The sequence below is a fragment of the Mus caroli genome, unplaced genomic scaffold, assembly GCF_978045245.1.
Source record: "Mus caroli unplaced genomic scaffold, Mus_caroli_1 scaffold_4, whole genome shotgun sequence".
NCBI classification, from domain to species: domain Eukaryota; kingdom Metazoa; phylum Chordata; class Mammalia; order Rodentia; family Muridae; genus Mus; species Mus caroli.
The window spans coordinates 128,180,590-128,195,197 of record NW_028227259.1 but is presented as its reverse complement, the minus strand read 5'-3'; the positions used below and the strand labels follow the sequence as shown (position 1 = coordinate 128,195,197).

At 52.6% G+C, this 14,608-nt stretch overlaps 1 protein-coding gene across 1 annotated transcript in view; it reads right to left on the bottom strand.

Annotated features, from left to right (window-relative positions):
- Hip1r (huntingtin interacting protein 1 related) overlaps positions 1 to 14,608 on the bottom strand; it is a 28,935-nt gene that overhangs the window by 12,337 nt on the left and 1,990 nt on the right. The window contains exons 2-4 of the mRNA XM_021162507.2: positions 1,146 to 1,209; positions 799 to 941; positions 539 to 595 (exon numbers count right to left, since the gene is read on the bottom strand). Coding sequence (XP_021018166.1) covers positions 539 to 595; positions 799 to 941; positions 1,146 to 1,209 — 264 coding nt within the window. The remainder of the gene's footprint in view (positions 1 to 538; positions 596 to 798; positions 942 to 1,145; positions 1,210 to 14,608) is intronic.

Below are 14,608 nucleotides of genomic sequence, written 5' to 3'. Positions count from 1 at the left end.
CACGCCAGCAGGGCCTGTGTCTGCAGCAGCCACTGTGATGAATGCCATTTTCCTTACATCAAAAGACACGCATAAAGCACAGAGGCTCTGGACAGGCAACACTGTCCCTCTGAATCTGCTCTTGAAGATGAGAGCTTTGGGAAGGAGGCCTGAGGCCTCTGACTTCTGAGGACCTTAGAGCGAATCCAGACACAGGCTCCCCAGGGGTCTGACTACTGACTCTGAAAACTGACAGGCAAACGCGTGGAAAATTCAAGGCTACATGTGACATGCCTTCTAAAGCTTCCGGTTAAAGTCTAGGGGATCCTGGGAGTCCCCGATCTTCACAGAGGCATGGGGTTGCCACCTATTCCAACTCAAGAGGACTAATGGGCTTGTTTTATGGAGCTGTCGGCCAATTCACCTGCCCCAGGCCCCAACTTCACACTGACTGGTGCTCAGCCTCCACAGTAACCCCAAGGACAATAGGAAAGAGAATCCCCGCCCAGATGCTGCCCTCAGCTCGGCCACGTTGCCTGGACACTGTCCCCACACCTACCCACAAGTCGCCGATCTCACGTATGTTGCTCCGGTACCGCTGATAGTCATGCAGGACCTGCAGCCAAAGAAGGGAGGGGAGGACACAGAACCTGAGCCGTCCCTCCCAGCACTGGGCAGGGTGTCCAGCCCCCAGCCCCGGAGGACAGACACACGTCAGAGCTGCATACTTCCAGGGAATACTGTGGATGCTGTCAGCTGGTGGCATGGCGGCGTCGCTCGCCTGAGCCTGTGGGACCAAGGGCTGTGCTCACTACTCACGTTGGGGTGTCCATCCCGGAGGACCTTGTGAAGGACATGACAGAATTTCCAGCTGAGGATGGAGCTGCTGGACAGTGGCAGGCCGATGGCATAGGACCAGAAGGTGAAGGCTCCCTTCTCATGATGCGTGCCCAGGATGATACCTTAGAGGGTCAAGGCCAAGTGGAGGACAGACTGACGTGGGGGCAGTTAGGGGTTCTGCAGTTCTCCATGTCCTCATCCACCCCAGGCCACAACAATTGGGAGTCCTGGGGTCATGTTCTCCCAACTCGGCACACCCTGGGCCAGGGCCATGCTCAGCCCACAGTCTCCTGAGAGCTCCCTAAGATGCAAGGGCACAAGGATACGCCGGGCGTGCTTCTCCTTCACTGGGGCCTCCTGACTGTTGATGGCTTTGCTGATACTGATGGCCTGTGGGAGACACAGAGGAAGGGTCAGACCCCCATCTGTCCGCAGCCGTACGGGACACACAACCCAAAGGAAGACGGGCCACCTCGTCTGCTGGAAGACGAGTTTGGGGGCAAGAAAGAACACACTTTCCCTGATCCACACTCTGAGGAAACTTCTCTTCCATGACCTGTAGCTGGTACCAATGTCACGGTGACCGAGAGCCCCAGGCTCAGGGAGGCAGGGAGGCAAGCTGAGCTGTGGCTCAGAAAGGCATGTCTGATCTACCTCTACATTGTTCTCCTTGAAAAGGTACCCAGACTCCAGGAAGAGTGGCTAAGGGCACAGCCCAACACAGCATTCTCTGCCCATGCTCCCACCAGGGAGAAGGGTAGGTATCTGCCCTTTGGCCCAACTGGGCTCCTTGGCCTCAGTATCACCCCCCTTCCTGTCCAGCAGAGCCCACAGCACAGATGTCAGCTGACATTCCAGCCAGGACCAGGCAGAAACCAGGTGCTAGCACTGGCCACACTTCCATAGGCACCTGCTCATGCCACTGAGGACAACTGTGGGCCCTGAGGATGGGGGAAGGGCAAAGGAGAGCCTGTGTGGAGCCAGGACATTGTCACCTGAGAAGGAAGAAGCCTCACACTTGACTAAACCATGCCACGGTCTTGAAGGGACTCTCACCTCCACTGGACACATATATTTTTTTAAGATTTTATTTATTTATTTTTACATATATGACAGGTACACTGTAGCTGTCTTCAAGACACACCAGAGGGTATCGGATCCCATTACAAATGGTTGTGAGCCACTATGTGGTTGCTAGGAACTGAACTCACGACCTCTGAGTGCTCTTAACCACTGAGCCATCTCTCCAGCCCATTGGACACATCTTATTTCCCCAGCCTAACGCCTTCCAGTCCAGCTCCATGGGCAGGAAGCCAGGCCACACAGAGAGCACTATCCGTCACCCACTCCTCTGAGGCTCCACTGGCAGGGACAGAGGTGGAAGGTCAGATGAGCCTTCACAGGTCACTAGTGTTTATGAAGTGGAGTGAGCTCCCCAGGCCCCAGACAGGAGGGTAGAGTGGACTGACAGGCACAGATCCAGAGGCCAGGATATGCAACCTACCAGAGTGTGCTCACCCAGGTGAGCCAAGGACCTACACTGGGCGTGCTACCTAGGGACACAACCAACAGGCCAGCAAATGCAGGGCAGTGTGACAGCTTCGCTTTTGCTCCATCTTCCAGAGGCCACCATGCACTCCCGCTGCAGCATTGGAGCAGTAAGGCCCTGCTTGTTGGGGCAGTGGGTTCCCAACAGCAGATGCTCAGCATACGCTCAATAGGCTGGCTCAGTTTTCCTAGAAGAGTAGCAGGCCTGGTGGGGCACAGAGTCCCTTTCTGATAAGATGTATGGATCTGGGTCTGTCAGGGCTGGACATGGGCTGCTCCTGAGCTGGACCCTGCTCCCCCACAGCCTAGAGAGGCCCACTGACCCCCATTCACATACAGAGCCCACTAGGGTCCTGAAAGAACACAGGCAAGCTCTGTCTTCCTTCCCAAGTACACAAAGCCTCAGGCAGCCAACCACCTGTTTGTCTGTGTGCCGAGCCTGCTTCCTTCCCGTGGCCCCCTCCAGGTCTCATTTTCCACACAAGCACAGGGCCGCCACCCAGCAGCTGTGGGGAGACTGCCACTCTGCACGCCCAGGGTATCACCTCGACTGAGGGGATACTTGGCACAACAGTGGCCAAGAGGGACAGCCACAGAATGCCACCCATCTCCTAGAGGCATCTGGGAGATGGTTACTATGCCATTTCCTTATTTCTTAGAGGAAACTGAAGCTCAGAGAGATTGCGTATCTTGTGTACATTGGTAATAAGGGCAGAGTCAGGTCTGTTGGACTCCATGCTGTGTTCTTACACAGCTTCCTGGTACAGCTTTCCCCTGGCAGGGATCAAGTGGTAAGTGGGCTGGGCCATGCTCACAGCAAGGAGCGTCCCACCTCTGGGCTGTGGAGCCACAGCCTACGCTGCCCGGCATCCGAACTGCTCTCATGATGAAGGTCACCTGCCCTAAAAGATTCCTGGCAAACAGGGAGGAGACGGAGCCACCCATGAAGCAGCCCATGGGGCCGCCCACGGAGCACAGGTGACAGGACCTGGGAGGGGCTGAGATCCTTGAAAGTAGTGAGTCTGGGAATGGGCAGGCAGGAAGTCTCCTCCTCTGAGGAAAAAGGTTACCAAGAGCCCATGATGAAACTTTTGAGACCCAAGCCTCCCTAGCCTGCAGCAGAGCCTCTACTTTTCCTCACCGTAAAACAGAACAAAAACCCACCACCAACAACAACAACAAAACGGAGACTGGAGAGATGGCTCATGGGTTAAGAGCACTGTCTGCACTTCTAAAAACCCCAAATTCCATCCCCAGCGTGCACGTCAGGAGGCTCACAGCCACCTGCAACCCCAGCTCCTCTGGCCTCTGTGGGCACCTGCCGCCCCGTGTACAGACACATGCACATGATTAAAAACAGCAGGGGTCTCTGCAGACCACTCAGCCAGCAGAGTAATAACCCAAGGGGAGCGAGACGGTAGTTTGGTTCAACACAACTCAATAGCGGGTGTTGACTCAAACTTTGAGTGTGACCCCAGAAAATCTCTTCACATTAATTTGTGCACATGTGTAGAAGTCCGAGAACAATTTGAGGAGCCATCCTCTCCTTCTACTCTCCAAGTCCCAGGACCATTATACCCTTAGCAGCTGAGCCATCTCAATAACCCTCCACTGGAGGTTTAAGCCACACACACACACACACACACACACACACACACACACACACACTTCTCTCTCCCTCTCTCTCTCTCCCTCTCTCTCACAAGTGTGCATTACCACACCCGAGAGAGCCCCTGCTTTCTCAAACCCCCCCGACGTGTAACACACTCAACCCTCCCCATCCTGACCTGAGTCACAAAGAACACCAGGCCCCTCACCCGCTGCTGTTGTGTTAGACAGGATCTCTCTACTTGGTTCTGTCTGTTCTCAGACTTACTATATATATAGACCAGATTGGCTTTGAAAACCGAGGTCTCCCTGTCCCTGCTTCCCACGTGCTGGGATTAAAGGGGTGAGCCATACAGCTGGCTGTCCCTGGCCCTCTTTAGATCTGCTTTACGATTCTCCAAATGTCCCCCTGGTAGCGTTACTTCATCACTTCACAGCATGTCATTGGCATGTGCAGGAGTCCTGCCTGTGTGTGTGACTGCTGCCCCAGCCTTAGGGTGCAGCAGTTAGGTCACAAGGACAGAGGAATGCAGCCTGAGAGGGAACGTGGCAGGGGCTTCTGTGGAGGGCCTGGGTGCCACCCATCCCTGAGCTGGCCACAAGGGACAGGGCCGTGTCAGCTAGCCATCCTATGCAGGCGCAGGCTGGCTCCCGGGAACACAGGCCCGTTGTGTGCAGGGTGGGCAGATGTGTGGGGTGGCCAGCACCACACAAGGAGGCCCAGTGCTCGCTCACACAGTAAGCGTCTGTGGGTACTCCTGGCCCCTGCTCATCCTCCCAGACGGCACAGCAGGCAGGGGTAGCACCCACCACCTCCCCTGGGCTTCTATGTGAATTGTCCTCAGGAGGTGGCTGTGGGTCACATCTGAGCAGAGTGGAGTTATGAATGCTTCAGAACCTCCCTGTGTGGCAGACCCTACGACACAGCTGTTCTGAGACTAGAGTGTGAAATGGTCTGACCTCAGTGACACTTGTGTTTCTGAAACTATGTCACCCCCACACTCACATAGCAGGTGGGAAGCCACACAGTGAAGGGGGAGGTAGAGGGAATCCCAGCCCTGAAAACAGCCTCCCACCAACCTGGTACATCAGGAGTGGCCTCAGCGGCCCTCAGGCAAACCCAGAGCTGGAGAAACACCAGAACACTAAAGGATGGGGTGTCTGGGTTCTTATCACACCCTAAATCCTGTCTGACTCACCAGGAAGCCAAGAAGAGTGATTTCCATACAACTGAGAGATGCAGAATGGTGTCTAACTTTTTTTTTCCCTTTGAGAAAGGGTCCCACATGCAGCCCTGGCTAGTCACTGTATAGAGCAGGCTAGCTTTAAACTCACAGAGATTCACCTTCTCTGCCTCTCAAGTGCTGAGATTAAAGGCATGCGCCACCATGCTTGGCCCCCTTGTCCCTACTTCTTCATAAATCAGGAGAGTCCCTCTCAGTCTGCAAGGGGACAATCCTGGAGGCAACAGGGCAAGTGCAGTTACAGGTTCTATGGCAACTGTGAGATGCCATGGGGCCAGTGGCCAGGTCCCAGTGACATAATGGTCCCATCAGTTTTACTGAGTTCATCCTTGTGCCAAGTGCTTGAGCAGGGAATCTCACCAGGTCTTCAGGAGGAGCCCCAAGAATTCCTAAAGGACCCTGATGAGGAGTTGGCCAGTGTCATAAAAACAAAACATGCCAAGTGTGTCACTTAAACAGGCCCACCCTAAGCATCCAATATCACAACAGGACCCTCCTGTGGCTGTGTGCTGTGACTCTCACAGAGAACAGCAGCGTGGAAAAGCAGAAAGACTGCCCATGGTACTATGGCTACAAGGGGTTGGCAGGACTCATTCCCAGCCGGTGAGCATCATCTGAGGCGCCCCAGAGCCATCTTGCCAACCCAACTGTGGCTCCTCGGTATCTCCGTGTGCTGGATGTCAGTACCATCCTGAGTCCTCTTCTGCTGGGCCACAGGAGCTGCTGCTGTGTCCTGCCTGAGGCCTTAGAGCTGATGGGACATGGCCACATGTACAACCGGCCTCTCAGTGCCTTCACTCCGTGTGCTCCTCCCACAGAAACAGGACTCTCTAGGACTCTCTAGGATGGCTGCTGAGGAGCCCTCAGCTGAGTAGTCCTCACTTACTGGGAGACACTGCTTTAGAAACTTCCCAAGCCCAGACTTTAACTTCGCCAAGTATGAAGCAGAAAACTCTGGGGCCTCCTAGAAAGCAAAGACTCAGCAGCTCAGGCTTGGCTGATGTATGGACAAGCCCCTGTCGAGCATGCACGAGGGCTTGGCTGATGTATGGACAAGCCCCTGTCGAGCATGCACGAGGGCTTGGCTGATGTATGGACAAGCCCCTGTCTAGCATGCACGAGGGCTTGGCTGATGTATGGACAAGCCCCTGTCTAGCATGCACGAGGTCTTGGCTGATGTATGGACAAGCCTCTGTCTAGCATGCACGAGGTCTTAGGCTCCATCCCCAGCAAAAGGAAGGGAAACCAAATCAATACAGAGCCCCTGTCAAATGCATCTTTGTGATCCTCCCTCAGCTGCCTCCTGGTCCTTATATGTGGGGCCGTGAAAGTGAAAGGCAGCCTGTTTTGGTTGAATGAGGTTTGCTCCTGTGACCCAGTAGAAAACTCTACAAGGGACGGAACAGTGAGCCATGTTCCCAGAGACAGGAGCCTGACACCACAGAGCTCCCAACTCCATAATTCTGTGACTATCAGTCACTCAGACAATGTCCCAAGCTTCTGGCATTCTGGCTAGACTCCTCCCCACAGTTACCTAGCAACAGCAAGACAGCCCAGCCCACTATAAGAGGGGCTGCTTGGCCCCTCCTCGATCTCTTAAGCTCTCACCATTCTTACTCTCTAGCTCCTTCTCTCTCTCTTTCCCCTCTCTCCACGTGGGCATGACTGACCTCTCTCCCTCTCTTTCTACCTTCTCTCTTTCACCCTGACTTTCTACAATAAAGCTCTAAAACCATAGACTGTCTCTGATCATGAAGGCCCGCCATGCTTGAATGATGGGATAGGCTTTTCCCTAAAGAGCCTCATCTAACCTCCCTCTGGAAGGAAGCCCTTCCTGTGCTCTAGCCATGGACGGGACCAAGGATTCTTGCCCGCGTGGGAACCACCCAGCACCCCCTCTCTCCCTGCCCTCTCCTCCCTTCAGCCCCGGGGGGGCTGACCGAGCCACCCCCAGGAACCCCCATTTTGTTCTCAGCTTTTTTGCAGTGTCCAGCAGTGTCTGGGATGCCCAAGACTGAGAACCTGTTATTTCTGGCCTCCATGAGGCCCAGACACCTATGACTGCCCTTGTCCACCCCCATGGGCTGGGTCCGTAGCTTCCCACAGCCAGACACCCACCCAGGGCGTGTGGAAAGCATGTAACAGTCCTCCCGTGTCCACCTGCCCAGAGCACCAGAACTGTGGTGGGACACCGGTTTTCTCCCACTCCCTTTATTTCCCCATGTCCACTACCGCGCATCTGGTAGTAGAGGATGGTTGCACCATCCATGAGAGATGGAACCAGCTAAAGAATTCGTTCCACACAGAGACCTCTCTCCCTGGCCTCTCCTCCCTTCGGTCCTGGGATGACCAAGCTGCTCCTGGGGCCCCCACTTTGTTCTCAGCTCTTCCGAAGTGTCCAACTATATCTGGGATGACCGAGACTTAGAACCTGTTATCTCTGGCCTCCATGAGGCCCAGAGCCAGACCTCTGCTCACAGCTCTGAGCGTCTGGGTGGCCTGCCTACAGCTACCCTGACTAAAGCAGCTACCTCTGGATATATGACATCCTGGAATTTTGTTTTGTTTTGTTTTTTTGAGACAGAATCTGGCTATGACTGGCCTAGAACTCACAGAAATCCACCAACATCTACCTCCCAGTACAGGGATTAAAGGTATGTGCCTCCTGTGCCTGGCTGTGTCCTGTTTAAGTTCATTTATAGCATTTGTCATCTGAAAGTAGTAGTTTATCACTCACTCTGCCTCCAACTCCTTGAACACAAAGGCACCCCACTACCCCTTCATGAGTTTCACACTCAGTAGTTTTGACCAAATGCCAATTAAAATATTCAAGGAGAAAAGTCTGCATTTGGACTGTCCACAGGTAGGCTTTGTCTTCCTCGTTAGTCCATAAGCAGCAGAGGATAACAGTTCATGTGTAAGTCATGTACACTGTACTGAGTGCATGGTTTAAATTATGTGAGTAGCTGTGCATAAACCACGTGTGTTACCATTTACCAAGGCACTTGAACACCCATGGATTCTGGTTTGTTTGTTTTGAGATAGGGTCTCACTGGGTAGCCCTGGCTAGCCAAGAACTCACAGAGATTTGCCTCCTGTGTGCTAGTATTAAAGATGTATATCGCCACATCCTTGGATCATAGTATTTTCAGAGGTCCTGGACCCAACCCCCTACACAATGAGGAATGGCCATACATCTTTCCCTCTGTGGCATTTTCAGGACAGTCAATAAATCTTTGCTGGACACATGTGAGAGGGACCACTTGAGGCATAAGAGCTCTTTTAGACACAGGCACTGGTAACTTCAAGGTGGTGTCTTTCTTCCACTAATAACTGAGCCACTAGAGGTATTTATTAAGGGAGCTATAAAATAATTTCTATTTTTAAAATCATCCCTGAAGTGAATCAACTTAAGCCTCCTTGTGTGGTTATCACGAGGCTGTACAGCAGCAGTTGGCAGCGACAGCCAGGTTCCTCCAAGAGCCCAGGCTCAGAGCCGTTGGCAGGGCGGTGAGTTATTTTGCTCTGTGATTCCAAAGACTGGCTTGGAGGACAGAGTGCTCTCATTCAAACACTTTTGCTACCTCAAAGGCCATTGATGACCACAAACACAGGAGTTCTGTAGCCGAGGAGGCTAAGATGGGGCCATATGCAAAGCAGCACAGAGGTCCACGGCGGAATCATTTCAGCAGACAGGAAGTCAGCAACCGACTGGCCCTGGCCCATTCAACTGCATCCCCCTTCATTCGAATCTCCTGTCCCTTCGCTCCTGACCTCTGCATCATTCGACTACTGAGGAAATGCAAGCATTAGTCTGTGACAGTCTACACCTTAAGGACAGCATGAAAACCCTGGGGAGAGAACCTGTCCTATGGTCACTATTGACAAATTCATGGCCCAACCCACTGCCACCCCAGCTCCAGACTTTGTGGGTGGAATACAGAGCAGAAAGACGTGGTCCTGAGTCACACCTCTGCTGTGCCAGAATCTAGATGGACAGGGAGGCAGCTGGGTGGTTTTGTTTTTTGAGGTATTGGTGATGTCATCACAGACCTGTTTGTCCCACAAGCCAGAGGACTGAGTCACACCCAGGCAGATGAACCTATTGCAGTTCAAGACTTGTGTTTACCTAGCAAGAAGACGACAAAGGCCCGCCTGTACTAATGCCGTCCATGGGCTCACTCGCCCAGTGGGACGCTGTGGGTCATCCATGCCAGGATGGGAGGCAGCCAGAGAATGGAAACTGGGTTGTGGCTTGCCGGTTCCCAAGGCTGTCCTTATTGTGGGCCTTTCACTGTAGCCCTAAGGAGGGCACACGGTCCTCACTTGAGGACCTCAGGGACAGTAGGTGGGCATGTGTGAATGGCAGCCATCCCTAGATAGAAACACATACCCAGCCCCACGGCTGCCCACGTCTTCCTGCCCTGCAGGTTGGCTGTCCTCTGTCAGAGTCACTGAACACCACCACCCTTCCTCTTGAAGCCAATTCAAACAGCCAAATGAATAGGAACGAGCAGGAAAAGGAGATTTATTCAATGTGGCCACGGAGGAAAGAAGGACAAAGATCCAGTGATCCCCTTAAATTTACCTTCAGGGTCCTGAGGTCAGAGCGACAGCCAGGAACATCTAAGCAGACCCTATCAGTATGCCCACCACTGATCCCCACGGACTGGGCTAGTCTCATCTTGCAGGGTGGTCTGACGAGTTCTTAGAACTGTGAAATCTCTTCAGGAGACAAGTTCCCCTGCCTGCTCCCAGCCTTTTCCTTCTTCCTGTGTGAGATTCCTGGGGAAATTCCCATCTCTTGGGATCCATTGTTTTAACAGTCCAAGCTGAGAGGTGTGTCTCTCTAGAGAACACTGGTTCTCAACTGGTGGGCCCCAACCCCTTTTGGGGGGGTGTCAAACAACCCTCTCACAGGGGTCACATATCAGATATTCTGCATATCAGATATTTATGTTACAATTCATAGCAGTAGCAAAATTACAGTTATGAAGTAACAAGAAAAATAACTTTATGGTTGAGGGTCACCACAACATGAGGAACTGCACAACAGTCACAGCACTAGGAAGGCTGAGAACCACTGCTCTAGAGTTTCTGCCAAGCCACTTAGAGACACCGTGCATTACACCATCAGGAGCAGGGAAGAAAAGCTTGGGCAGAGGAAGTTAGATGCCAGCATGTATGAAGTGATAATCCAGTCGGCCCTGAAATAAAGAGCGATTCCCAGGCGGAGAAGGGGGAAGGGCTAGGCTGACCAGTACACCAGGCCTGCCAGACATCTCAGGTTAGCCAGCTGAGTTTCCCTGGCCTTTGCCAATCAGGCCTTCACTCTACCCCCACAGGGTTTCCACTCACGGACAGGACCCAGCTGCTGGGATCAAGTGGCCGGCTGGGTTTCATTCACAGGCTCCTGTACCGCAGTGGCTGGACTCCGGCCTCAGAGCTGGGTCAGGGGGAGATTCTTCCCCATTCAGAAAGGGGGCAGGTCTGCAGGGAGTGCTCCGATGTCTCTACCCCAGACTCCCTGGAATCCCTATGGCAGACCACACCACCAGACACGAGCTAGGCGGTGTATGGAGGGTGCACACCTGACACTCATTCTTGAAGGGATGGTGCACAGAGTGCCACCTTCCCGATGCTCTACCCAGCTCTGTTCCTTTGTGCAGCAGCCTGGCTCAGTTGTCCCTCTCACATGGCGGGCTATACTCAGGACACAGGGACAACTTCTATCTCCTTCAGTCCTGTCTGCTTTTCTGCACACAATCTAACCACTAACACATTTGCTACACTCCTGAAAATACCTACAGCTACCCCACTGGGTCAGAGCTCTGTTAGTATTCCTATCTTGAAAATGGGGAAACTAGGCCAGGCATGGTGGTGCACGCCTTTAATCACAGTGCTCGGGAGGCAAAGGCAGGCAGATTTCTGAGTTTGAGGCCAGCCTGGTCTACAGAGTGAGTTCCAGGACAGCCAGGGCTACACAGAGAAACCCTGTCTCGAAAAACCAAAAAAAAAAAAAAAAAAAGAAAGAAAGAAAGAAAAGAAAATGGGGAAACTAGACCAGGTGGTGGCGGCACACACATGCCTTTAATTCCAGCACTCCAGGCAGAAGCAGGCAGATCATCTCAGAGGCCAGCCTGGTCTACAGAGTAAGTTCTAGGACAGGAATACACAGAAACACTGTCAAGAAAAACAAAGCGGGGAGGTGGGGTGGGAAACTGAGGCACAGAGCAACAACAGAGCCAGGCCTGGCCCAGGTTCCTAAGTGCTCAGTACACTTGCCATAGTGCACTTCTCTTCCCCAAGGGGGTACAAAGGTGACTTTTCCCCTTCTACTGTGTACCCCAATTATGCAGGATGAGGTCAAAAATGTAGTCAGTGTGCCCCAGAGGTGCACAGAAGCAAAGGCAGGAAGCAGCTGAAGTACAGGCAGCTCAGTCCCAGCCTGGTCTGGAAGAAGACACTTCAGAATGCCGGCATCCTGGGAGGCAGCCCCAGCCCACCTTAAGTGTAGCTTCTCAAGTGTGTGAGCCAGCCTATTCACTTTCTGACAGGGGCTTTGGCTTTGTCTCCTTTCATTCAGCCAGCTGTTGTAACACACAGGCCTATGCCTACTCCTGGGGACACAGTGGAGACAGGACAGACCGCATCAGCCCTCAAGAATCCACCAGTCCTGAGATAACAGCTAGACAGAGTTAGGGGTTTTGGACATTCACCATGTGGGTTAGGGCTTTTCTCCAACTCTGGGGCAGGGATTTTTTTCTATTATTATAAATATTTTGTGCGTGTAAGCGTGTAGTAACATGTTATAATTACACTCTTCCCCCTCCTGCCGTGCTTGGAATCAAACTGGGGTTTCTTACTTGTAGGCAAGCACTCTGCTGTCGAGCTTCACCGAGACACACCCTGAGCTATAGGCAGACCAGGGCTGAGCAATGGCACGGGATCTGAAAGGCTCCCAGAACTTGAGAACTGTTTTCAAGCCAGAGCCTAGGGCAGGTTCAAGACACCTGCTTGTTCCCATGTGTCCTGCCTCTGCTAAGTGGGTCCTGAGAATCACCTGGCTGAGGCAACTCCACACCATACCAACGCCCGGGGCTCTGCCCCAACCACATCACCCCCATTTGCCTGAGGTCTGCTGCTACTCACGCCTGCCCCGTCCACAGGCAGCTGCTGACTGCCCCCGGGGCTGAGACTCCTTGGAGACAGACAGATGCAAAATGAGAAAAATCCCATTCACTCTTAACAGTGCTCCAGTGGGAAGACGGATTATTCAAGGCTAAGCTGGGCGAAGTCAAAGATACAATCCAAATGAACTTCACCTGCCTGTTTGCTTTTTTCTAGAAGTCAGCAGACATCTGAGTATTACACATGTGGCCCCTCTTCAGCATCTATTCAGTGCTACTGTATCAAGCAGCTACAGCCCGAAGTAGGGACTTGTCAATAAATGTTAATCTTTACAAGAGTTTGTTCCCTGGAGGGGGGAGGGGGGACTGCTGAAGAGATGCGTCACTGACCTGGAAATCGGAAGGTAAGAAGTACTTTCCATCCACCACCGCCTCAGCAGCTGGCTCCCAGTGGGCCGCCCTCACCCCACCCCTCACCCCTCACCCTCTCACCTTGGAAGCTGATGTTGCCCTGGGTTTAACCCTGCACCTTGATTAAAGGGCTTCTCTCAGCCTGACCTGAGAGAAGATCCCTCCCCTCTGCCTCTGCATGTTGTGGGTAAATCAGAGGCTCAGATACGCAACAAAAAGGGCAACTGTGTGTTTCCACAGAAAGGAAACTACAATTGGGATGTTCATGGCTTCTAGCGGCACAGTGTGCTCCAAAGACCACTCACCTCTTTCAGAGAGGTCCCAGATTTTGAACTTTGTGGGTGGAGGGAGTGGAGAACGGTAGGCCAACTATTTGCTGACACCCTACTATGTGCTAGACACTACTTATGTTTACGGTGTTGGATGTATTATCCCCCTGTTGCTGCTGTAACAAATTGCTACAGTTTTAGTGCCCTAAAAAAAGCACTGATACATCTTACAGTTCTTCCTGCTGGCCACAAGTCTGCAATGTTTTTATTGCCCCTGAGTGCTGGCCTTGTAGCTAAGGATATAGCTTGTGCCCCCATGATGAATTTATGTGGTGCGGGGATCAAACTCGTGGGTTCAGGAATCCATGGAACTACATTGCCAGCCCCTAGAATGGGTAGTGAAGCCCTAAAAGCTGGCACCAGTAGGTCTGGGTTTCTCTGTGTAGGTTCCTCACCTTTCCCAGTTTATAAAGGAGGGCATTACTCCTTAGCTGTTGGCTCCTTCAACCCACTTGTAGAGTTTAACCTCCAGCCATTGTAGCCACTTGCCTCCCAGCCTCCGTCATCTGCATTTAGGGACCCTGTTATGCAGGGCCCACCTGATGACTCATCAAACCAGCCACCTCAGGGTCAGATAAGCAACTTGATTCCATCTACAATCTGAATTACGCAAATAACCCAGTTAGTTAGGCTGTGGTCATCTTTGCAGGGACATGACTCAACCTATCTCAGAGTACATTTATCCAGAGACACAGAACTAGCCCTGTTTTCTGAAGCAGCAGTAGCAGACGCTATCATCAAGCAACTCGCCCACCACAAGGTGAGCAAGCACGTGAGATCTGATCTCCCCGGCCTACAAGCGTGCTACATGAAGTCAGAATATCTTTCTTTTCCCAAAGGTATACTATGCAGAATACAGGGACAATGAGTTGTGTAGCATTTTATAATCAATTTGAAAAGGGGTCTTATCAACGAAGGGACTAAAGAGGCAGAACACACTGCCTCTGGGACACTGTCTCCGGGACGCTGTCTCCGGGACATGCCACTGGGGTCAGAAGCTCATAACTGAAGCGCCAGCTGCCAGAAGGCAGGATGACTGCCTCCCTCCACACTCCTGAGAGGTAACCACAGAGCTCTCTGCAAAACAGGGTGTGTCCTGTCCACAGAGCAAACATGTAAGCACTCCTTTTCCTCCTGGCCCAGGGAGCCCAAGAGGAGAGGCTGGCAGGCGGCTGAGGACTTCAAATCTAAGCTAGCTATTCCACAGTCACCACCCTGCCAAACATCAATGTCAAGACAGGAGGTGTGTCCCAAAGGGAGGCAGGTCCCAGGACCAGATGTGCCATTTTCTGTCCCAAAGGACACACGGAAGCAGTAAACCAGGGCTCTCTAGGTCTTTCTTGCAAGGAGCCTGCCTGGCAGCTTGCTAGATATTTCTGGGAATGAGCTAATTAAATATTAACCACTTGCAAAACTATGTTCTTACAGCCCTCACTAAGTCACCGTGAAGACAGGCATACCCAGATGCTGGCCTCAAACTCTCCTGGGAAAAAGTTGCTCTCGAGTGGGTGAGTCCTGT